Genomic DNA, 24,066 nt, shown 5'->3' with positions numbered 1-24,066 from the left:
TTAATTTCTATACGTTTTTATATATAGGTTTAGATATATAGATATAAAAATAGATATAGATGGTTAGAATATAGATATAAATATAGATATAGATTGTTAGAATATATGCGTTAGGATGTGACATATATATATATATATATATTTCCTAACAAGTAAGACATGCAAGAAGAGCCCCTCGAGAATAGGATTTTCTACAACAGATCCCTCAACTTCAATTTTTTGATTTAAACCTCTTTAGTTTCTAATTTATTTATCTGAATTATTCTAATTCCTTAAGTTAAATTTTTTATCAAATTTATTAATCACTTAGCTACTATTAGTTAATTAATCTAATTTTAGTTGCCACACACAGATCAAAACTATTAAATTGGACGAAATTATCAAAATATTTTATTAATATAAACCACTTAATTCCAAAAAAAAATAAAAAAAAACCTAAATTTCAGGGAGCGTCGATCCCAAACACAGAAGAATAATATATATATATATATATATAGTTCAGGGCGTACATTCAGAAGCGTCAATATTTGAGGGGTTTCAATACACTTTCACCTATTTCCCAAAAAGTGACACGTGCCGAGTTCTTAAAGGATGTCAAGCAACTGAAAAAAAAAAAAAAAAAAAGCTAGTTAGTTAAGTATTCAACAACCGAAGTTGCGGAGGATTCGCGCGTTTTATTCTCCCTCTCGTCTCCCTTATTCCTTTTCCACTACTATTCTGATTCTGAATCTGAATATATATATATATATATATAGATTTATTTACACATGCATTAATTTTGTATCCCTTATTCAAACACTCCTCTCTACTGCGTGTGTGTGTCTCTCTCTCTCTCTTTCTCTAGATTGATCGCAACACAAGCTTCGCAATGGCGGCGGCGCTTTCGATGCCCTCCTCTTCCTCCTCCTCCTCCCTCTCCCACCGCCGCGGTCGCCGTGTTTCATCGATCTTGTATTCGTCCTCGTCTTTTATGGGCAAAAGAATCGCCCTGCGAAGTAGCACTCCAATGCCGAAATTGAGAACTGCTCCAACAAGTACTGCTGCTGCTGCTACTGCCACTGCCACTACTATATGCAACTCCGTTCTCATCGACGTCGCCAAAGATGTCATGGTACTGTAATCGCATTATTCGCTGTTTATTATTTATTTGCTTACTTATTTGTGTTTTTGGTGTTGATCGATCAGATTCAGCCCGTCGAGGCGCCGACGATGGTGAAACCCACAGCCGATCCCAGGTCGGTGGCGTCGATCATATTGGGAGGCGGCGCGGGCACTCGCCTTTTCCCCCTTACGCAGAAGAGAGCGAAACCCGCGGTAAGCAACCACTACTAGCTAGAAATTCATTCTTTTCCAGTAATAAACACTGCCGCAACAATAACAGTTTCTGCAACAAACAAGAATCGCAATCGTTATGAATTGTTGCTATAATCGTGTTCATGATTCTAACAACTAAAATTCCCCCCAAGTTCTCGAAGAAAATGATAGAAGTATGAATGTGATCAATATTTTCTTCTTTATGTTGTGTTTGGTGGTTTGTCGATTCGCAGGTGCCGATCGGCGGGTGCTATCGGCTCATCGACATTCCCATGAGCAACTGCATCAACAGCGGGATAAACAGGATCTACGTCCTGACGCAGTTCAATTCGCACTCCCTCAATCGCCATATCGCTAAAACCTACAATTTCACCAACAGCATCGTCGAGGTATGCGCACACAAAAGCTTTTCTTTCTCCTCCGACAAATTTAACCAACAATGATTTTACATATGCTGGTACTTTTGTTGCTTCTGCTTCAGGTACTAGCAGCAACTCAAACTCCGGGAGAGTTCGGTGATAGGTGGTTTCAGGGAACGGCAGACGCCGTCAGACGATTCGCGTGGCTCTTCGAGGTCTCTAATTTTACTCATTTTCGCGCTCCATTTCATCGTCCGACGTGACCTTAATCCACCGATCCATCTAATTTGTTTTTCTTTCTATTTGTTGCAGGATGCCAAACTAAGACAAGTAGAGAACATAGTGATCTTATCTGGTGATCATCTGTACAGGATGGACTACATGGACTTTGTGCAGGTTTGATTCAGCTTTTGTGACATATAAACTCATAATTTCATCTATTTTTGAGACGACTAATTCAACATGAAACATTGCGCAGAAGCATATCGACACGGGCGCTGATATTACCGTCTCTTGCGTCCCCACGGATGACAGGTAATAAGCCTGATGTACTTCATGTTGTTAAACATAAAGCTGAATGATTTAAACCAATTCTTTATCTTCTTAAACCAAAACAATCTTATATCTCCCCTGCAGTCGTGCTTGCGACTTTGGATTAGTGAAGATCGACGAAACGGGACGGATTGAGCAATTTCTTGAGAAACCCAAGGGCGAAAGCCTAAAAACAATGGTAGATATGCCTTATCACTAAACCTTTCATTCGCTGACGACGAATTTGTACAATTTAGTATTGGGTATCTTTCTAAGCAAGGTTCTTATTAATGCAGCAAGTGGACACAACTGTTCTAGGATTGTCTCCTCAAGATGCAAACAAGTACAAATATATCGCCTCGATGGGGATATATGTGTTCAGGACTAGTTCCTTGCTGAGGCTTCTGAGGTACCAGAAACTCGAAATTTTTCTACATGTATTATTTCTTCTGTACACGAGGCTCGCTTCGGGCATTAATTTCTTTCTGATGTTACCTTCTGATAATAATAATAAATCAAGCTTATATTTGCTGCTTGTTTTGTTCACAATGGTTTTACTTGCTTTTCGAAGAAGTGAATTTTAAGTATATAACTCAAGGATTGGTCTATCTCTGCTGAAGTGGAATTAATGCTCAAATATCTGTTTTGTGCTGTGCCCAGGTTACACTATCCCACTGCCAATGATTTCGGATCAGAGGTCATTCCAAAAGCTGTCAAAGACTACAATGTGCAGGTAAATGCTGAATACATAAATGTCCTTGGGGAGACTACACCAAAGCTAAAACTGCAAAAAAAAATTGTAAATGAACTCCATTTGATAGAAAGATTCTTCTTCAGGAAAGAAGCAAAATGTTATTTGAATACATTGATAGTTATTAGCCTCTAACCAGTGTGTTGGCTTTTCCTGCTGCCACAGGCATATCTATTTGATGGCTACTGGGAGGACATTGGAACGATAAAGTCGTTCTTCGATGCAAATCTTGCTCTCACTGATCAGGTAATCTGAAACATATCTTATGTTTTTACCTCTCTATTCGAAATTACAAAGGGTTCTTCTTTGTATCTTCTAATCTAACTCATTAATGCTCTTTGAAGTGTTCCAAGTTTCACTTTTATGATCCCCTGAATCCAATCATCACATCTCCTCGATATTTACCACCGACGAAGATAGACAAGTGCAAGGTAAGGTTCTCTAGCAACGAACTTACCGACGAATACACTTTCTATGTTCGGAAGCTCTGCTGAGAATGATGCTTTCACTTGTACAGGTAGTGGATTCCATAGTTTCACACGGATGCTTCCTAACGGAATGCAGCATTGAGCACTCTGTCGTCGGTCTCCGCTCGAGATTAGAACCCGGGGTGCAGCTTAAGGTAGGTACTTCTAAGATTATTGCTTCCTCTTTTCACTTAGATTTTCCGGTCTTCTGTATTTTCTTTTCCTAATATCGATATGAGCAGTTCTTCTGATTCAATCCTTCTGTATCTATTCCATCCATATGTTCTGCTACGTTTCATAGTTCCTTTTAAGTGAAGAATGCTTACTGCAATCCAATTGTTAGGACACCGTGATGATGGGCGCGGATTATTACCAAACTGAGCAAGAAAGAAGTTGCTGCCTTGCAGCGGGAAATGTGCCGCTTGGTATCGGAGAAAACACCAAGATTAGGTAAACTTTGCGAAGAAAAGTAATACTGTAGCATTTCAGGTTTAGCTTATAGCATCTGTAATCTACTAATCTCAATCATGTGTTATGGTTTACAGGAACTGCATAATTGACAAGAATGCGGGTATCGGAAAGAACGTGATCATCGCTAACTTAGACGTAAGTCATTGAACTTCGAAACTTTTCTCAACACATATTACAGTCCATGTAATAACTAGTTGAAGCCCTAAATTCCTAAACTTTCACCTAGAAGAAGCAAGCTATTTTGACAGTTTCAAGTAACTGCTGCTTTTATGACTATAAATTATATGCATGTTACTTTCCGTTTTTAGTTATAAGAATTGGCGGAGTAGTAAGTTAAATTTTGTCTTGCCTATGAATGCAGAATGTGGAAGAAGCAGACAGACCATCAGAAGGGTTCTACATTCGCTCGGGAATCACAGTGATACCAAAGAATGCTGTAATTTCTGACGGAACCATCATCTAAAAGTTTAACCCTGTGATTTGAAGCAAGTACATTGATAGGAATAGAATTTCTAGACCTTTTTTTAAACAAAAAATTCTTTCATTATTTTCACAATTCTGCGAGTGATCGATTGAAGACTCTCCAACGCCATCAAGTCTCAAGGCTGACTCTAGTGAGAAGCAAACCATTATCTCCAGGCTGCAGCAGAGATGTTATTTTTAACCCCTTTTTTCCCCTCAAACAAATTTCCTTGTTAGTATACATTTATGTATTAACTTTTGTTTCAACTGAAACAATTGCAACATTTGCATAGGATATTGAAGAACAAATGATAAACATTAACATATAAAATCTATGCCTTAACACTTCAAGCTTCTACATTTGAAAGTAATTCTGAGATTTTCTTTTTTACTCTGTATTTATAGTGTGCATGCACCAAAAATTCAAAACTACTTTCCATAACTACTCCGAACTTTACTTTCCAAAGGATGTCTTTTTAGAATTAATGCAAGGGGTGGATGTGACCGAAGCACGAGCTCGGCATTATTGAGATTCCACTCCTTATATAAGCTTCTGGATCCTACTACATATACACATTGAGCTCGAACGATTACTTTGACTTGTTTACGTGCCAAAGATTACACTAGATATCAAGAAGGAAAAAGGCTTGCTATATTGAAAATAGCAGTTTTTCAGACAATTCGAAGACTGGTTCTGCATACAAAGATTTTCAGGTGAACACCATTCACTGATTCCTATGATTAGCATGAACAAGAAAGAAATAGACAAGGTAAAACCTTTGCAGAACTTACACAAGTTGTACTACAACTCCAGACCCTGTTCCCGTGCGGCACTTGCTAGAGCTTCTACACGTCCATGGTATGGGTAACCGCCTCTGTCGAAAGCCACTTTTGTTACGCCTTTCTCCAAGCAAGCCTTGGCAATGGCTTCACCAACCTTCTTCGCCACTTCCTGTTGCCAAAGTTCACGAATTAAAAAAAGTGTTGGAAGTCCTCGATCTCAAAAGTTGGAGCCAAATCATATCACCTAAATATGCTCAAGCAAAAAGCTGCAATACTAGAAACTCCTACAACTATCACACAAAGTTACTCCCTTAACGAAAAAACTCCTACAACTATCAAAAGTATACATGAAATTGGTTAAAAAGAACAGCTAAGTATGATTTACTTTCCAATTTATCTAGTAAAGATTCATCAGAGGGTAGCAGAAGGAATCACACAGGAGACCTAAAAAGAACAGGGGGGAGCGGAGCAAGGTCAGATATATTAAGGATATGGCCATCCATTGGACTAACAGCGTTTTATTTGATGCGGATAATGCAATCAATAAGTAGTTGTTTGAATCAAGGGAAACGGAAAATTCCGTAGTGACCACCACAGACGGTTTAGATAAAAAGATAGGTATTCAACTCTTTCTTATCATTTAAGGATGAATTGAAAGAACAGTGTGTTGCTTCTATTCATATCTTCGGCTTTTCTCTGGTCTCGCAAAAGTGGAGTAATTTTACATAGGATGGGGGTTGTAGAAAGAGAGTTCTCACCTCTGCAAGACATGACCTCTCGTTAGATGCGGTGCAATTTTTGTTAAAAAGAAATAATGTGTAATCAACTTAAAAGTCGGTAAAGTTGTGTAAAAACAAATTGCTGCAACAAAGCAAAAACAACCAACAAACTTCACGTCATGTGCAAAGCAGACAAAGTGCAAAAGATTGGATTCTTTTTATGTACTAATCACTGTTAGTGGTCAATTGGTCGTCAAGTAATCGTGTTTGACCCTGCAACTTACAATCGTCGGCCCGGAAGAGTAATCGAGTCCCTCGGAAACAGGCTTCTGCATTGTTGAAGCTGAGGCCAAAGTGTGCATCTTAGTATCATCAATCACTTGGACATACAAATGCTTGTTGGAGCGGAAAACGCTCATCCTCGGCCTCTCCGGGGTACCCTCCACCTGAAAAATATACAATATATAATTTACAAACCCACCAGTGCAGCACAAAAAACAAGTGAGCAAACCAACAATCAGAGAATTACAATCCCTACGTTAAGACTACTTCTAAGTTATTTTCTACTAGATCAGTTTTTCAGTTAACATAGTCGCAGAACCGCGCCTAAGCCCTCCAAACACTATATGAGGTCGCAGGTTCAATCCTCACCATAACCATCTAATACTTTTAAGACCCCGTTTGCATGTCAGAATAAGTTCTCCAGTGCTATCCTCCGCTACGCAAATATTCTATAATAATTGGAAGCTAGAATTATGGTCAAATGTCTCGAATGAAATAGCATATTCGGCCTTCAAATCATTTTTTCGCAATAAAATAAATCACCTGACGGGTGAAATATGCTATCCTACCGAATCACAGACGCCAAGGCCTTTCGAGGAGCAAAAAATCATATTCCTACCTTCTAATTACACATCAAATTCTCCAAACCATATAAATTATCACAGATAACTTTATTTTGGCGTCCAAACAAGACCTTAATAAGTATCACGAAATGCAAGTATATTTTTGTGGATGAAAGGCAATTCATCGAACACATGGTGTGCGCGACAAAAAGAGCACCCATAACAATGCTAAGATGGGCACTAAAAAGTATTTTGCGAGGGTCATTGCATTGCGGGCGGATACACCTTCTTGCGGATGCGCTCGTGGCGAGCCGCGCGGTTCTCTCTCCTCGTCAGCGCCTTCGCCGCCACTTCGCAGCGCCGCAGCGTCGCCGGCGAAGGAGGCGGCGCGGTTACGGCGTAAGCGGAGAGCGGCTGCCGCGCACCGATGAATGCGCTGCTGCTGCTGCCCGGAGAAGCAGCAGTCGTCGGCGGCGAGACGAACGTTGAGGCGTAGAGAGACATTTTTGGCCTTACCCCCACACACTCTCTCTCTCTCTCTCTCTCTCTGCTTCACCCTCTTTTTCGCCTTATCTACTACTCCTCTCATCTGGATAGGTTGTTGCCTGGACCTTGTCCACCACGTCATCTGTGGACCGGCGTGCTGAGACTTACCAACTTTTGGTTTGTCATTTAGTAACAGGCCCATGCATTATTGATAGGGATGTCAAGGGGTCGGATTCGGGACGAACTTTTAAAAATTCGAATTCAAATCCGACTATCAAATTCGAAATCCAAATTCGAACCCGAATCTGACGGATTTTCAAAATTCATATCCAAATCCGAACCCAACCAAAAATTCAAAACCCAAACCCGAACCCAAAAATCCGAACCCGATTCCGAAACAAACTTGAATCCGTCCAAAAAATCGAAACCTGATTCTAGACCCGAAAATCCGAACCCGAAAATAATATTTATCAAATATAGAAACATATTATACAAAAAAACTAAAAACAAAAGATTTCTAAAAAATTTTAAAAAAAATAATTTTATTGCCCAACAACCCACAAGATCTAAGAGAGTAAAGTTAAAATTTAGTTCAGAAATTGCCCTTTGAACTGTAATATTTTTTTTACTTTTGGCATTTTTAGAATTAAGATTCTTGCCGAATAAATTAAAATTTAGTTTAAATTAATAGACAATTCCAATCTGTTTAATAGTTTAAATTACAACATAGTGAATAAAATTAGAATAATTTAGTGCTAATAACTTAGTGAGATCTAAAATTTAAATTAATGGAGCGTCGCTGCATTAATATAGTTTAGAATAGCCTACAGCCGAGGCTCTCGATACATATTTATTTTTCCTTATTTAGTAATCCCTCTTAATTTCTATTTTTTTAATTTCACTAATTCAAGCTAAGCTTAAAATTTTATTAAATTTAATTGCTCTATTAGTTATTAGCTCTTTAATTATCTTTTATTTTATTTCTAAAAGTGATTAAAGTTATTAGGAATTTAATAAAATTTTTAATTTATTTATCTAAATTTATTCAATTTTGATATAAAAAATAAGGAATATTGATAAAAGTAAACAAAATTTAGCCGCCATCTAAAAAAAAAAAAAAAATCAATGTTTTGTTTTTCTTACAAAATAAAAAATTTCTTTTGAAGCTAGAAAAATTCACAATTTACTGGTCCATTGGTTTGGCTGGTCCATGGATGACGTGGTGGACTAGTATACGGAAACTTCTCTCCAATTCGACGTCTCAAATTACATTTTTGCCCCTGGATTCGTCTCCCGCGCTTCGTACCGAGCTCTCTATAAATAGAGACGTCTCCAAAGCCCTTCACTCTTTCACTTGCGAGCGGGGTGGGAGAAGTGAAGAGAATTCGAAGACGTTCACATCTTATTCCCCGTAAGTGTAATCGTTCACTCTTCCAAATCCAATTCCCCCAATTTTTTTCGGTTTTTTCCGATCTCTTCTTTGATTCGATTCGCATTCGTTGAAAATTTTCAGGGGTTTTGAACCGATCCCCAAGCTGCGTCGTCTTTTTCGGTGATTTGATCTAGTTTTCGAAGCTAAGCTTCAGTTGAGGTAACTTCCCTTTGATTTCATCTTTAAATTTGTGAGATCGCACGATTTCTGCGCTGAAATTGTTCAAACAGATCCAGCGGATTCCGATCTCGTACCATTTTTGATCGATCGTTGGTTTCTTTGACGTTTCGCAGATCCGGAGCTCACAGATCGTCTTCTTCGATTACGTTTTGTGAGAGGCGATGGAGGTATTGCACAAGCGCATGAGGACGACGGTAGGGATCAAATGCTCTAAATTCGGCGGTTTCAAACTACATCATCATGGAGATCACCGTGGAATTTGATCTATTCCTTCTATTTTGTGTGATATTTCGTCTGCGATCGAAGGAGGGGAGCGAGGGGGACGGAGAGGGAGAAGTCGGGGCTGAGGAGGAGGCGGCGGCTGCAGAGGAGGAGGCTGCCATGGTGGTGGGGGGATCGGAGGAGATGGAGCTCCACATCCAGCGCATCATGGCGCGGATCGATCAATTCACAGAAAAGGTATTGATCGAATGCCCAACGATGGATTGATTAGTTGTTTAGACGAATCAATAGCTTAATCTGCTACTGGAGCTTAGTATTTAGACTTGCTAGATAGAAAAACACTGATTAATCGGAGGAGGATTGGTTGCTGTCTTGTGATGCAGTGGTTAACTCTGAAATTATTGGTTACAAAATTTGTTTGCTGAAACTATGAAAGCGTAAACTATATCATTGGAATCTGAACTTGTAACCAAATATTTCTAGATCAACTAACTTCATATGTTGCAGTGAGCCTAATTTTCATTTCAATTGAACCGCATTATTTTAGATGATTCATTGAATCGTTGCATCATCTCTTGAAAATGATATGGCTATGATAACTACCACATAATTTTTCTAGGATGGTATGAATGTAGAAAATTTTGTGGCTGATGCCGTAATTTACCGACCTTTAAGATGTAGTAACAACCTTTATGTTATAAACATGTGAATATTCTTTTTAATGGTTAAGCTTGGAATAAGCATTTCATCATTGAAGTGCTAAACAAAGCTGTAGAAGTTAAGAGGGACATCACTAGGATTAAGATTCTATCGGGGACCGAGTCAGTGACAGTTGAACTTGATAAAAATATACCGTCTTAAGGTCTCGGATCTGCTGGAAGCTGGGCGGACGATCTTCAGGAATCTGACTGCGGAGTTTGAAGACCGTTTGATCTCGTGCGCTTCCCCCCTCTTTAACCCTGTGTGTCTGTGTGTGAGTGCACGTGCTGTCGATTCCTCTCCTTTGCTTTTTTACACACTACACATCTCAGGATACACAAGGAGCAGATGGAGAAGTGGCAGGAGGAGATAAAGGAGCTACGTGCGCAAGATGCATCCAATGAGGCATCTCGAGCTCTTCTGCAGAACGCCCAGTATCATCTCCTTCAAAATGTCGACAACGGCTCTTAAAAGGTGTAGCATTTACTTGCTCAATTAACTCCATTAGAAAGCAAAACAGGTTACCGATATTACATAGTATTAAGCCTATATTGTTTGGTTGCTTTTCTATTTGGGCAGGTGCAAACCACAACAAACGGGAAAATTGACACCCCTACGCTTTTCTGAGGAAATCCAAAACGGTAACATGAAGAACCCATTTTATTCCTATCACCAGTTATACTTGATCTCTTTTTTAGTTAATAGTATTGTGCTTTCTAAGTATAGCTTTTCACAAGCAAGCAAACAGAATTAGCAAAAATTATTTGGATTTGATTGCTTTTGGCATCTAAATAGCAAGCATAATTTCTCAAAACTCAATAGCAGAGTGAAAAAAACCAGCTATACTACTTGATTAAAGAACAAGAGAACCAAAATTTTACTCCAAAAATTATGTTCTCTTTCTACAAGTGTTGCCAAGTACACACTTGACACTCCAAAGGAACTTGAACAGAGGCCTTTTGTACCATTTCTCATATACGGTAACATCTCAACTTGTTTGGTGCTGCTGTTGCTTTGCATATAACTCAAAAAAACTATATATTCACTCAAATTGGTGTTACCCTCCTAGAGAACCGAATTGTGAAGCTCGTAAGCACAAGGCAAGTCGTGTAGCGGGTGGCCCTTCTTGTTTCTTTCCATTATTTTTCTTGCCAAAGAAACCTGCTTGCCCACAGCAAACACATAGGCCTTGCCTGTGCCCCCAGCACCTCGAGCCGTCCGCCCGACACGGCGGATGTACTCGCTCGGATCACGAGGCAAGTCGAAGAGCACCACATGGTCCACGTTCGCAAAATCTATGCCTCGTGATGCCCTGTCACAAGTATGTAGTCCAATCCCAGTTAATAGAAGCAGCCAAGATATCACAAAAATAACAAATGCTCTATAAAATTTGAGGGAAAGAAGAAATGTGTGCAGTAAGAAAAAATAATACATTACAGAAAGATTTACTATCTATATAATGTAAACTGTCGGCCACAAAAACATGAAACACACACACACAGAAAATAAATAAAGATCAAGATAACTAGTATATTCCTTGATGTAATACCTATCTGTGCATATGAGGAACATCGAATCTGCCGATTGTGAGTTAAGAAACTCCTTAATGTTTGCGAGGCGCATTTCCTGTGCCAATGCAGCATGGAAAGGCAAAATTTTGATGTGTGACCCTTTCCTATCAAATCTGTTCAACACATTCTCAACCTTTCTGCAGGTCTCAATCTACACATAAAGCAAACAACTGTCATTACGCAAACAATAAAGCAGGGACATAAAATAGGACACTATTTTAAGAAAAGTTGGAAAAAGCATATGACTACTGAAACAGAATAACACAATGGATATAAAAACATATTCAATACAAAAAAAAGCCTGCTGCTTATATTATCTGTTGCAAAAAAGAAACTAATAAACTAGGGTGCAGAGATAACTTGTTTAATTGTTGTTGGCAAACAATTTTCTTTAGGACTAATTCTCACAGTTTTTAAATAACCAATTCAAATCCTGTAGATTGTTCCAGGTGGTTTGAATTTATCTGGTCTAATCTCTTCAAGTTGCAATCTCTCTACCCACCATCATGTGTCCATACTAATAATGTATGACATAAATGCTATACAATTACTAAATATAGACGCACACCTGTACCAGCCACATACATGAATATGTGCATACATGTGGAATTTTAATATTCAGAACTAGAGATAGAGGATTCACCTTGTTGCAGAAAATAATAGTTTTAGGAACTGGAGATTCTTCCACAAGCTGCAACAGAGCAGATCTCTTATTTGAAAACGCAGTATCTGGACTTTTCTCTTCCCCATCCTCTCCACTGCAGTCCACAAGAACCTGCAATTGAGTCACTTCAAATAGTCATATAAATGCTCTAAAACAGAATAACCTCTGGCGAAAAAAATATTTTATCTTTGTAAAGTGATGGATCAGTCAATATATTAGAACAGAATATGTTGGATAAAAGTAGGTTATTCAGAAAAGGTCATGGAAGATTTGTTGTAATCTGCACATCTTTAAGAAGGCTAAGACAAAAATTCTTCCTCGAATCTTAACACTACTAATAAAGAAAATGAAGCAGTTAAGAGAAGACCAACTTCTTCAAGCCGCGAGCTTGTACGATGCATGCCAGGTCCCATGATCACTTCACAGTCAGGGAATACCTCAACCACCTTGTTGTAGATATCTAATGGAAGAGTTGCAGTGACAAATAGATATTGTGCTGAAACTGGCGCCGAACTAACTAACCGTTGAAGAACTTGCTCAAATCCCTCATCACCGAATAAGATGTCGACTTCATCTAACACAACACTGGAAAAATGCATGAGTGATAAGTATTACTAAATACACAAGTTAAGCAAAAATATAACTAATATCTCATGATTAAATTGAAGAGAAGGGAAGGCAATGATGCGCAAAACAGATAAGACCCTCATTCCGAAACAAGCATGAAAAGAGTTAACAGTCTTTTCTTCATAAAAAGTGACATAAACCAATAAAACAATATGAGAACATTCATAACAACCTTAAACACCGGAAAGATTCAGATGATCCACAGCTTATATTGCAAAAACATACGCGAGATAGATTTCTCTTTCTAATTCAACTTAAAAGAACAATTTGAAGAAAATAAAAAATTTCAGATACACAGGAAGTTATAGACAAGCCATACCACTTGAGGTTAGTTAACTGAAGAAATCCTTCGTGAAGTAGATATAGAAAGCGACCTGGTGTTGCGACGAGTACATCTAAATCTTGTTCAAGAGTTTCCAACTGAGTTTTTTGTCGAAAACCGCCTGTTGCAACCATCGACCTAAAGGGAACCCCGAACTTTGATATGGAACGGCAATTGCTAAGCACCTGCAAACTTAGAAATCACTAGATAAGTCAAGAAAAACATTTCAAGATATTTCTTAGCTAAATTTCAAAAAATTCTAGTATAGGATGTTACTAATCTTTAGCTAACCCAAGTTTTAAAATTTTGACCTTGGTTATGCTGAGGCAGTATTAGATTAGATTTTGGTTAGTTTCAGTAGCAAAGAATAAAAGCAATGCAAACATCATCAAAGTTTCTAAACATGGTGGAGATATAAATACATTGTTCTTGCCAATGTTAATCAAAGACAAATTTCAATGCAATATAGTGCACATGTATTTCCAAGATAACATATCAAGCAGCTATGAAGTTTTTTTTGTCTTTAGGTGAGATATTAAAAAGAAAAAAAAAAAAAAATTTCCCTTGGTGCTAACATATCCTAACTCTTTATTGAAAAATAAAATACTAAACAAGTGGAATTAACTAAACTGGTATGTACAAAGATGCTAGGATAAATCTTAAAGGAACATATCTTACGAATGCCAAAACCAAGCACCAACCTGAGAAGCTAGTTCGGCAGTAGGCGCCAGTATAATTACTCTAGGACTCCTCGATGAGGATTTACCAAGCCCTAGTACTTCTTCTTGTCTTATGCATTGTATAACAGGGGCAAGATATGCCAATGTCTTACCAGATCCACTTTGATCAGCGATTATGCAACTCTTTCCTTCTAAAACAGGCCTAAATGCCAGGGCCTGCAGTTATCAGAAAATGAAGAGTGATCCGCTGGAATATACATAATCAACTTACCATAGACCCAGTACATAGAAACTAGTATCCATTAAGTTTTTCATCCCTAATTTATACAGGATAATAGAAAATAAGACAGCAAACAAATTCTAAATACCTGATTAACAATCCTACCAACAATAATTTGAACTCGAACTCTAGTACACCATTTTGCATATAGCCAATGTTTTACAGTAATATCAGGTTTATTAAGAATCCAAGAACAACAATTCAAACCTAAATACCTGATTAACAATCCTACCAACAATAATTTGAACTCGAACTCTAGTACACCATTTTGCATATAGCCAATGTTTTACAGTAATATCAGGTTTATTAAGAATCCAAGAACAACAATTCAAATTCTAATACCTCATTTAACAATTTGCATGTTTCTGGATATTTTGGATTGGCTAACATTTTTTTAGGTTATAACAAGTTTTATCCTTGTATTTTCTGAAATTCAGCAACAATAGTTTTTTTATTGTCATTTCTAAAGTAGCTCAATCATATGAAATGAAACTGAATGATAAAACAACCGGTCAATTTTTTCACCGAAGTTTATGAATCTGAAAAATTCATCAAGAAATTATAGAATTTCTCTCAACGGAAACACTTTAGTACCTGAATATGTGACGGCCGCAGGAACATTAGATTCCTTAGAGATTTGATCATGTCGTCACTGCAGCCGAGATCTTTGAAGGACTTTTTGCTAAAAAAATCACTATCACTAGAGGATTTTCTGCGGTGACTCGACCGGCCAAGAGTAGCATTGTTTCCAGAAGCAGCATCTCCCCACCCTCTGGACATGAATTTCGAGTCCAGCACACCCGCAGATCCATTATTTTGTATTGAACCGATAGGCAAAGAGCTTGTATCCTGAACCTCTTCGTCAACAACACTACTATTTAACTCTTCACGTTCAATAACGCCAAATTTAGATTTTTCTTTTCTGGTAAGCTGAAAAGATTTCACATGATCGGCATCATCAGCTGATAAATTGCCTCTTTCTCTGCTTATCCGAGAAGACTTTCTGATTAGAGATTTTACTTTCTGAGCCTTCAATCTACCGAAGGTTCCAACAGATGACACGGGCTTGCTAGTGAAATCAGCAGCACCAGGGACCATCTCAAAGCCTATGGTATGAAAAACATAGCAATCTTACAAACCATTAAAGTAGAAAGTTCATATCTACAAAGTATCTAGATAAAGGACTGAAATTTAATACATATAAACTCATATTTACAACTTTAAAAGATTTTGAAACACTCATACTCTCATTGATATATATATATATATATAAACATGGAGTGAACATTAACTGTCATAGAATTTGGGTGGCATGTTTAAGATTAGGGTTTAGGGTACAAAGGCCCCTAAGCCTCAATATCATGAGAAATTTTACTACAATTTTTCACACAGTAGCAAACACAAGGATTTCAATTTCCACCACTGACCTAGCATTTCCTCTCTTTTCTTTTCCTTTTTTTTTTTCTTTTTCTTTCAAGGACACACAAATGAACCCATAAGCAAATGCCACAACTTCTCACGATTAAATTTCACTGTAGACCCGAGTTTTAGCTAAATTTTGAGTTTTAGCTAAATTTTACTGCGAGTTCTACACTACACTCATTTAGCATCACATGAAGCATTTATGTATCTATCTGTTACTCGATCGCTTCTCGCACCAAAATCACTAATTTCTTGCATACTCCATAGCAATTCACACATCATAAACACCTTATAACGCTCCTGCACTAGCAAATCCACAGTAATTTGTAGTTATAGAAGCAAATTGTTTAGGATTTAGGGTTTAAGGATTAAGGTTTTTAGGGTTTAGGGTTTGGAACTCGTATCTCTCTAACCTTTCTCCTCCCTCCGGCGAGTGCTCCACGAGAGCACCTCGTCGGAGGGGATCGGCGCGTCCTCGCCGTCGTCGGCGCCGCCCCAGACGATGACCCCGTCGCCGGTGGCCTTGTCGACGAGCCGGTACGCGCCGGGGGTCTCCATGGGCACCCTCTCGTATCCTCCTCCGCCGCCGCGCTCCGCCCTCGCCGGCCCCCACCGCCGCGTCCCTCGGCGGGCCCCGGCGGTCGAGGCCGAGCTCGGAGGGGGAGGGAGATGGAGATGGGGCCGGGGGATGGGGACGAGGCCATTGGAGAAGGGGCTCTGTGGAGCTCGCGCGAGCATCTCTATGGCGCACCCTCTCCTCCTCCGCCTCACTATAGAGAGAGAGAGAGAGAGAGAGAGAGAGAGAGAGAGAGAGAACGAGCTCAGCACTCTTTTGCCGTGAACGTGGATAAGGAAAGGAGAGAGATATTTAATCACTACTAGATTTTTTTTCTTTTTTCATTTTCGTTAGTGTTGATTTTATTAGCAAATTTGAATTTCTTAACTTCATATTTTTCAATTAATATAAGGGATAGATTAAAAGGTTTACCATTTAGCAATCTAACATAGGTTTTCTTTACTCACCATTATTGGACAAAAATTAAAAAAGGAAAAAGAGAACCCTCTCAACTTACTCTAAAAATAGTTAGAGCTGGATAAAAAGAACAAGATGAAAAGACAAGCTGATATAGACATTAAAGGAAACTGCTACAGATAAGGCCCAAAACTAATCCAGAGAATTGGCCGATCGACTCGATCCATGGATTATCATGGATCGGATCATCCGCATAAAACATTTCTCCAGTTCAGACCATAGCCTAGCGCATGTAAAAAACTACAGCAGACACAGGAAGTTGAAAAGCATACTGCAGAAGATTGAAAAGTTTTACAAGCATAACATCCATGGTCAGCAAAAGTTCCTGCGGTTTTTCGCACATATACGCCCTCCAAATACACGAAATAGCATAGATATCACTGCAAAGTTCGTATCTTGGCACGCACCCCCGAAAACCTTGCTTATTTGGCTGTCCACGTGCGAACAGTAAGTTTTGCGGCAATATCTGCACGATTCTGCGTGTTTGTGCGAGTACATATGCAGAAAACCTGAGGAGTTTTCTTCGTCTTGCATCCTTCTCGGTCGTACATCAAGCTCGGTATAATATACAGAGAAAGATCTCAATGCCTCTTCAAAGGAGAGCCCGCGTGCTCCCGGGCACGGTTCGTGGCCGAAGCAAGCTCAACAGTGACCATGAAAGCCGATTTGCTCGCCTCCCGTAAATACCGAATGTCGCCGTTCATGAGCCTCAGCAGCTTCCTACAGACGAGGAGGCTGAGGCCCTCCTCAGATGGGTCCTCGGTGTTTCCAAACATGTGCGACAGTAATTCCTCGGGAATTCCGCTACCCGTGTGCGTGATCCTGCGCAAAGAGATTTGGATTGTTTCATCATGAGGAATCAGAGATACAAGGTCATGTTTTTTGCAACATTGCAATCTTCGGGAAAATTCAGAATAAAAAAATAACTTCTATAATCCGAGTCCTTCATCCCATTATGGTTATCAGAATTTACGAGTTGAAGCTACAGTATGTAAAGCTGATTAAACTTACTGAAGCAAAGATTGCATCATCGGAATTCCATGGATCAGAACGAAAACCCTAATTGAAGTGCTCAAATACCAGTGAAATATTAAAGCGCTCGTAGGAGTACCTGAGCTCTAGATGTACGAGATGGACGGTTTCTCCCAGACGGTCCTTAATCAGTTTGGGAGCGATTTCCACATGGCCTCCGCTCGGCGAATACTTCACAGAAACTAATAAGAAGTCGGCAATGATCTGCTGAAGCCTAAGACTGTCCCCGTAAACTTTTTCGGTCATTAATCTATCAGACAAATCGTAAGTTATTCTAATCCCCTTCGCCTGGCTAGCAACCAGAACTTGACTGACGGCAGTTGCCACCACGTCTTGCAGTGAAAACTCGGCCATTTCCAAATCCAAACAGCTAAACAGAACAAACACCAGGGAAAAAAAAATGAGGGGGTAAAAAACGCAGATCTTACAGAGAAAAAGATAGCAAGGGGCCTCATACAAAGTTAAAGGATAACAGTGATGTAGCGTAGTTCGATTGGCCCCAACCTTTGAATAATTACAATTAGATTCTTGACCTTCACATGATCACATCTTATCTTATCGCAATCTAATGGATTTGGTCATATTCCTCCAAATTAGACAGGAACATCTACATAATCATCATCCAACTGCCAGGTGACGACTTTTGTACTTATCATGTGGCGATTATACGGTCATTTTTTATCCAATTTAACTGGCAAACTCAATGAAAAGAATAAGATCACAACAGAATGCCGAGGTCAGCGACAAGATTTCAACACAAAAGGTTTGGCACCAAACTCAAACCTCGGAGAAAGTTTAGGACTCCCTGGTGCATTTTTTCCAATTTTGATTAGAAAACATATGAGAGAGAGAGAGAGCTCATTTCACAAAAGAAACAAACGTGAGTAGAGAGATAGAAAGATGAACCGTAAGACTGTAAGAGCAATAAAAAAAGCATGTAGAATCATAAGGCATTTCTGCATGTTCCTATCATTTATTTAGTTAGAAGAAATACCTGTCCATAATGTTATCTAGATCCAAGTCGTCGAGTATCTTGTTTATCTGACGATGGCACTTCGTTCCCGTGTCAAGAAGCTGCTTCTGCTCTTCTGTCAAATCCGTGCCCTCCATCATCTTTCTAGTAAACAAAATACCCGAAAGAGGATTCCTTATCTCATGTCTTATATACGCCAAAGCCTTCAGCCTCTTCATTGCCGTTTGCTCTGATAGTTGCTGTACTTGGAGCACTTGCTGGAGCTCGTGACTCGCAATATGAATAAAGCAGAAGACTCCGGTGACCATTCCTTCTGCATCGACCTTCTTACTCACTGACAGTAAGCACTCGACAAACTTCCCGTTTCGGGTAAAAAAGCCGAAAGGGGCCTTCTCAGTTTCTTGGCCTGTCATCGCATTATTGATAATAATGCTAAGATTAACGAATGAATCTTGGTTCTTCGTACGGCAACAGGCCGCATTAATGCCAAAGACCTCGCCTAAGAGCATCTTATCGATCACTTCGTCCCTCCGCCATCCAGATAACTTGGTCATGGCGGCATTCCACTCCGAACACCAGCCAAACTCATCAGCACCGAATATAGGAGGGATTAGCGCGTTGGGATTTTGTATTATGGCTTTGTAATCCCCTTCGATTCGAGTGAACCGGTCCAGGACTAACTTGTGGCCGGTCATGTCTTGGGCCACGAAACAGACACCGACGATGTGTTCGTTGATGTCGCGGCTAGCACAGGCATTCACGATCAAGACGACGGGGCCTTCGTCCCTCTTAGCACCGTGAGTTTTCATTTGGAATTGCACATTTTGCTCTTCTTTCCCTAAATTACACAAAATGGATAACAATATATTAGAAATGAGTTGATTGCTCTTACCTCGTAAGCAAGAGCGGTGGAACTTACATTGTGGACAACGAAATCAACATACGAACTAAAGGTAAAACCAAGCGCTACGAGGCCGTTACAATAGCAAGATAACATAAAAAAGATTTTTTTTTGAAAAAAAAAAAAAAAAAAAAAAAACCACATAAGAGAAATTTTTATAAGACTTACCTTGCAATGCTAAATAAAGCATCATCTTAACAGTGGGGACAGAAGTTTCTTCCGCGAGAGTAAGCAGATGCTTCCCTATAGCCTCATCAACCGAGAGACCGGTCAACTCCGCGATCTTCTGATTCCACCCGTTTATAAGCCCGTTGCCGTCCACCGCCAGAATCGGCACAGTCGCTGTCTCAATAAGCCGCACCATTTCGCTCGTCACCGCGTGCAGCTCCGCCATGGGCTCGAGCTTAAGCTCGCCGATCTGGTCATCCAAAACAGCCATTTTGCCGGCCTTCCCAAGATCATTTAGAGTCCCTCTTAGAATAAGCTGCAGCGAATGGATCGCGTCCATTTCGTAGTCATTCCAAGGCAAGCTCCTCATCTTTACTACCTCGAGAAATGCTTTGAAAGACGACCTGGGGTGCATTCTCCGCCCGTCGTCCTTATCATTAGGATCATGTTTAGCTCCTCCCCACCTAATTTCGGCCGCCGTATGCGACCTGAACCAGAAAAGAATGTCCTTCGAGGTGATTCTTGCGGCGGCCATCCCACAGACCACATCACCGAGAGCTAAAGCGCCCGGATATCCTGCGTCGTGCAGGCTATCCGTACTCAGTCCGGTCGAATCCATGTGGCATTCGGAGAGCCAGGAGGCGATGTCGCGGATCTCGGATTCGGTCGGCGTCAGGCCGAGCCGCCACACTTTATTCCGGTACAGAAGGGCGGCGCCATCGCACTTGACAAGATCCATGATGTTCGGGCTCTGAGATACAATGCTCAACGGGGCCGCCTCTCTGAGCAGCATGTCGCAGAGCAGCGTTTGGGTCCGCAGGATGCTCTTCTCGCGAATCTGGCTCTCCAGCTCCATCTCCTTATTGACGTGGATGGCGAACACTTGCATCAGGAACTCGCAGGCGTACCTCAGAGGGAAGGGGACGAAGCGCGGGCTCTCGTTGTGGCACACCACGAGCCCCCACAGCTTCTTCCTCTTCTGCTGCTGCTGCTGCTGGTTGGGCTGCTGGCCCGGCTCGGCCTCGGCCTCGGCCTCGGCCTCGGCCTCGGCCTCGGCCTCGGCCTCGGCCGTGCTCTCGTTGATCACGACGGCCATCACCAGGGAGGCGATGGAGTTCATGTTCTCCATGTACTGCAGGTGGCAGCTGTGCGGCGCCCGGAGGGTGGATCCGCAGAAGGTGATGTCGAACGGCAGGGACTCGTCCTGGTAGACCCTGACGGGCTTGGCGCGGCAGTCGCAGATCATCCTCACCTTGTTCTTCATGAAGAGGAACCGCGCGGCCTGCGGGATGTCGGTGGCGGGATAATGCAGGCCGAGGTAAGGGTCGAGGCCGGGCTTGGTGACCTCGGCGTAGACCTCGCCGTGGTCGTCGTCGTGGAACTTGTAGGCCATGACCCGGTCGTAGCCGGTGAGCTCGAAGACCTCGTCGACGACGGTCCTGCAGAGCCTCTCCATGCTGCCGCCGGGGAGCGACTGGAGCTTGGCGATGGCCTTGGCGGCGAGCTTGTAGGACTGGAGGGCGCCGGCGGCGGTCATGGGCACGTAGAAGGGCTTGCCGGAGGTCCTGCAGTGGACGAGGATGGGGTTGAGCAGGGAGACCTCGGCGAAGCCCAGGGCCTTCTGGAGGGCGCCGGTGCTGAGGGCGGTGAAGAGGGTGCGGACGTCGGTGCCGATGGCGAGCGTGGGGTGGTCGCCGACGCTGGGGACGGCGTGGCTGACCATGGTGAGCATGTCGGGGGCGTTCTCCGAGAAGGCGATGACCCGGAAGGTCTTCTCGTCCAGGGCCAGCAGGCAGCCGAAGTGCTGGATCAGCTTCCCCTTCTGGATCGTCTGCAGGTACGCGGTCACCGTCTCCGACCGCCGCTGCGACGCCGACTGGTGGGCGTGGACGGACCTGGAGTAGTCGAAGGTGTCGCCCAACTCCTCGAACTCCGCCGCCAGCTTCGCGTCCGCGGTCGTCTGCGCGATTATGCGCGCGCTCTGCCGGCCCCGGCTGGAGCTGGTGGCCGACTGCGCGGGCCGCGAAGAAGACATCTCTTTTCTTTTCTTCTCTTCTCTTTTTTATTGCGCGCGATTAGCTGATCAAATTTGCAGCAAACAAGAGCTCGAGCTCGAAAACAAACAACCGAGAAACTTTCTTTCTTTCTCACACAACACAACACAACACAACACAACACAACACAACACAACTCAACACAACACAACACACTCACTTATGATGATGATTATGATCACTAAGATGGAGCAAATAAAAAAAAAAAACTCTAGTGCTTTGAAGTGCTTAATTATTTGCGACGTGAAGGGAGAAGAGGAAGAAGAAGAAGCTCTGGGAACCCAAAACTCGCAACTTTTGCCACTGTATCGCGTGAATGATACCTTGGACTACTCGGAGAGGCTATGAAACCAAAAACCCATCTCGACCCACATCCCCAAATCCCATTAAAAAAAAAAAAAGAAAACCCTTTTAAAACCCTAGAAAGCTCCACGCCCATACCCCATACCCCATACCCCATACCACCTCGGCAACTTCAAATTCTCCAAAACCAGGGTCCCAAAATCCCCCTTTAAATCCCTCTCTCTCTCTCTCTCTCTCTCCACACTAAGCTCCTCCCCGAATGGGATTGTGGGGACCGGGAGAGACCTCGAAGAAGCCACCACCGCACGAGCGCGCGCCCCCCTTCGCCCCGACGACGACGACGACGACGACGACGCCTCCTCCGCGACCCGAAGAGCCCACCATTTCCATCTCCCACCGCGAAGTGGGGGGGGGTATGGGGGCCTTAAAGAAACGATTTTTAAAGCAGGGACAAACAAGTTGGAGCAGATCAGAGTATGGGGCGGGGCGCAAATTAATGGAGATAGGGACGAGGGCTCGCCGAATTTTTCCCGAGTTTCCGAGGCTTTTTCCGCGATTTGTTTTAATCCCTTTTTTTACACACTGTTGGAATTAGAGACACAGCATTATAAACAACAAGGGGAAAAAGCCAGAGGAGGAGTGTTTTTATTTTTTAGTGTTTACTACACGAAAAAAATTAGGAATACATAGCACAAAAAAAATTATATAAATTTCTTATTTTAACTAATTTATAGTTGCCGTAAGATAAATAATATCTAAGTGTCACCGACACTGACATAAAATACAATATGATTTAAATAAAATCACTTAACAACTTTAAAAAAATTAAGATACGAACATGACACGAACACCGACTAATATAATATAATAATATATATTTATTATATATAAAATATTAATTTTGATAAAATATTGTTATTCATATATTTTTAAAAAATAAATTTTTAACCGTACGTAATTCATTTTATTATCTAAAAATTTATTATCTAAGAAAAATTATATATACTCATTAAAAAAATAAAATATTTAACATTTTATATGATGTGTATAAAAAGTAAAATAACAATATGTATATATTTTTTAAATTGTATATTGAACGCAAGTCTAGTAAATATCCATATCAAACATGAGTCCGGCACGAACATAAAAAGCTTATAAAAATATTCATAGTACATAAAATAATACATTCAAATTTTAAAATTAAAAATTATTATCGAGTTCAAATTAAATAAATTAAAAAAATATAGGATAAAATATAATTTTTTGCAAAATAGATGCTAATTAAGATATGTTGCATTATATTTTTTTTTTCTACTTACACTAATAACTATTTTTTTTTTTAACTAGGAAAAAGAAGAAAAAAAAAAAGTAAAAGAATGCGTGCCACGTGTGCGTATAAGGCTGTGTGGGGCCCACGTCTTTGGGAAAGCAATACATCTCGTTTGGTCATCTACTCATCTCCCGTTGCGGCTACCGTGTAACGGGGTTGCATATCACGGTTGTTAAACTGACGCGTGGGCCCCACACAAAAACCGAGGCCGTGATATACGTACCGTTACACGGGATCAATTCCCGTGCTAAGAAGTAAAAGGACAAATACTCAAACTTTTTATTTTTTTTTTAAATTCATATTTATATAACTATTAATTTATCTTTTATAAAAAAATATTTTATCAAAATTAATCGTCTATTTCGTAACATCAAAATAAGAAGGTCATTGAGACTTCTCTCTGACACTCTATCGCTATCACGTATAAAAAAATAAAGTTTAATTTTCTTTCTCAATTTTCGATATGATCGTAGGCAGACGACGATTAATTCGTTTTTTATTCTTATGATTTATATTCTAAATTTTTAATTTTTTTTTCTTACATTGCTTAGGTTTTATATAAAAATTGATGGCTAAAAATAAATTTAGTTTATTTTATTATGTACAATTAAGATAAATTGGTAGTAGAAAAAAATTAATAATGGAAAATACAACAAAGAAAAAGACAAAAAAGCAGAGGCGTGTAGCCACGGAGAGTCACGTGCATGGCACGTGACTTGTCAGCAATTTCCCATAATTTTTTATTTTGTGATTATCCACCACTTTTTTTTTTCTTTTTTTTTTTCTTTTTTCTTACCAAACCAACCTCAGGGCCTGCTACATTCATAGCACATTACCCCCACGACGCCAAAATAGTTTTATACTTTCTCATATTTTATAGTTTTATTTTTTTTATTATCGATTTTATTAATTTTTTTTTGTTAAATCAATAATAAAGTTAAAACTAAAGAATATTAAAATAAATATTCGATAAACCTAGTATTGA

The 24,066-nt window shown here is 40.5% G+C and overlaps 5 protein-coding genes across 7 annotated transcripts; 2 read left to right on the top strand and 3 right to left on the bottom strand.

The window, feature by feature from the left end:
• LOC109719327 (glucose-1-phosphate adenylyltransferase large subunit 1-like) lies at positions 635-4,923 on the top strand. The gene is made up of 15 exons (XM_020245918.1): positions 635-1,111; positions 1,186-1,314; positions 1,548-1,703; positions 1,796-1,888; positions 1,986-2,069; positions 2,152-2,207; positions 2,310-2,403; positions 2,501-2,613; positions 2,865-2,937; positions 3,121-3,201; positions 3,300-3,386; positions 3,473-3,577; positions 3,766-3,872; positions 3,968-4,028; positions 4,255-4,923. The coding sequence occupies exons 1-15, from the start codon at positions 869-871 to the stop codon at positions 4,354-4,356; spliced, it is 1,584 nt and encodes a 527-aa protein (XP_020101507.1). The 5' UTR covers positions 635-868; the 3' UTR covers positions 4,357-4,923.
• On the bottom strand, positions 4,932-7,250 carry LOC109719325 (50S ribosomal protein L18, chloroplastic). The gene is made up of 3 exons (XM_020245915.1): positions 6,988-7,250; positions 6,142-6,303; positions 4,932-5,307 (listed from the first exon to the last, which is right to left on the bottom strand). The coding sequence occupies exons 1-3, from the start codon at positions 7,204-7,206 to the stop codon at positions 5,158-5,160; spliced, it is 531 nt and encodes a 176-aa protein (XP_020101504.1). The 5' UTR covers positions 7,207-7,250; the 3' UTR covers positions 4,932-5,157.
• LOC109719326 lies at positions 8,548-10,540 on the top strand. Of its 2 annotated transcripts, XM_020245917.1 has the most exons (7): positions 8,548-8,599; positions 8,702-8,779; positions 8,914-8,994; positions 9,107-9,259; positions 9,885-9,958; positions 10,054-10,195; positions 10,301-10,540. In XM_020245917.1, exons 3-6 carry the CDS (start codon positions 8,962-8,964, stop codon positions 10,190-10,192), a joined length of 399 nt encoding a protein of 132 aa, XP_020101506.1. In that variant the 5' UTR covers positions 8,548-8,599; positions 8,702-8,779; positions 8,914-8,961; the 3' UTR covers positions 10,193-10,195; positions 10,301-10,540. The 2 variants fall into 2 exon arrangements, with proteins under 2 accessions (XP_020101506.1, XP_020101505.1); XM_020245916.1 differs by having other exon boundaries at positions 8,914-9,259.
• LOC109719324 (DEAD-box ATP-dependent RNA helicase 50) lies at positions 10,575-16,116 on the bottom strand. Its single transcript, XM_020245914.1, has 8 exons — positions 15,701-16,116; positions 14,460-14,971; positions 13,607-13,801; positions 12,903-13,090; positions 12,328-12,541; positions 11,936-12,067; positions 11,271-11,443; positions 10,575-11,033 (listed from the first exon to the last, which is right to left on the bottom strand). The coding sequence occupies exons 1-8, from the start codon at positions 16,023-16,025 to the stop codon at positions 10,787-10,789; spliced, it is 1,986 nt and encodes a 661-aa protein (XP_020101503.1). The 5' UTR covers positions 16,026-16,116; the 3' UTR covers positions 10,575-10,786.
• LOC109719323 (phytochrome A type 3) lies at positions 16,383-22,350 on the bottom strand. Of its 2 annotated transcripts, XM_020245912.1 has the most exons (4): positions 19,395-22,346; positions 18,347-19,163; positions 17,432-17,722; positions 16,383-17,142 (listed from the first exon to the last, which is right to left on the bottom strand). In XM_020245912.1, the coding sequence occupies exons 1-4, from the start codon at positions 21,427-21,429 to the stop codon at positions 16,902-16,904; spliced, it is 3,384 nt and encodes a 1,127-aa protein (XP_020101501.1). In that variant the 5' UTR covers positions 21,430-22,346; the 3' UTR covers positions 16,383-16,901. The 2 variants fall into 2 exon arrangements, with proteins under 2 accessions (XP_020101501.1, XP_020101502.1); XM_020245913.1 differs by lacking the exon at positions 17,432-17,722 and having other exon boundaries at positions 19,395-22,350.

The sequence above is a fragment of the Ananas comosus genome, linkage group 13 (assembly GCF_001540865.1).
Source record: "Ananas comosus cultivar F153 linkage group 13, ASM154086v1, whole genome shotgun sequence".
In the NCBI taxonomy this organism is placed as follows: Eukaryota; Viridiplantae; Streptophyta; class Magnoliopsida; order Poales; family Bromeliaceae; genus Ananas; species Ananas comosus.
This window is presented reverse-complemented; position numbering and strand designations above follow the sequence as displayed.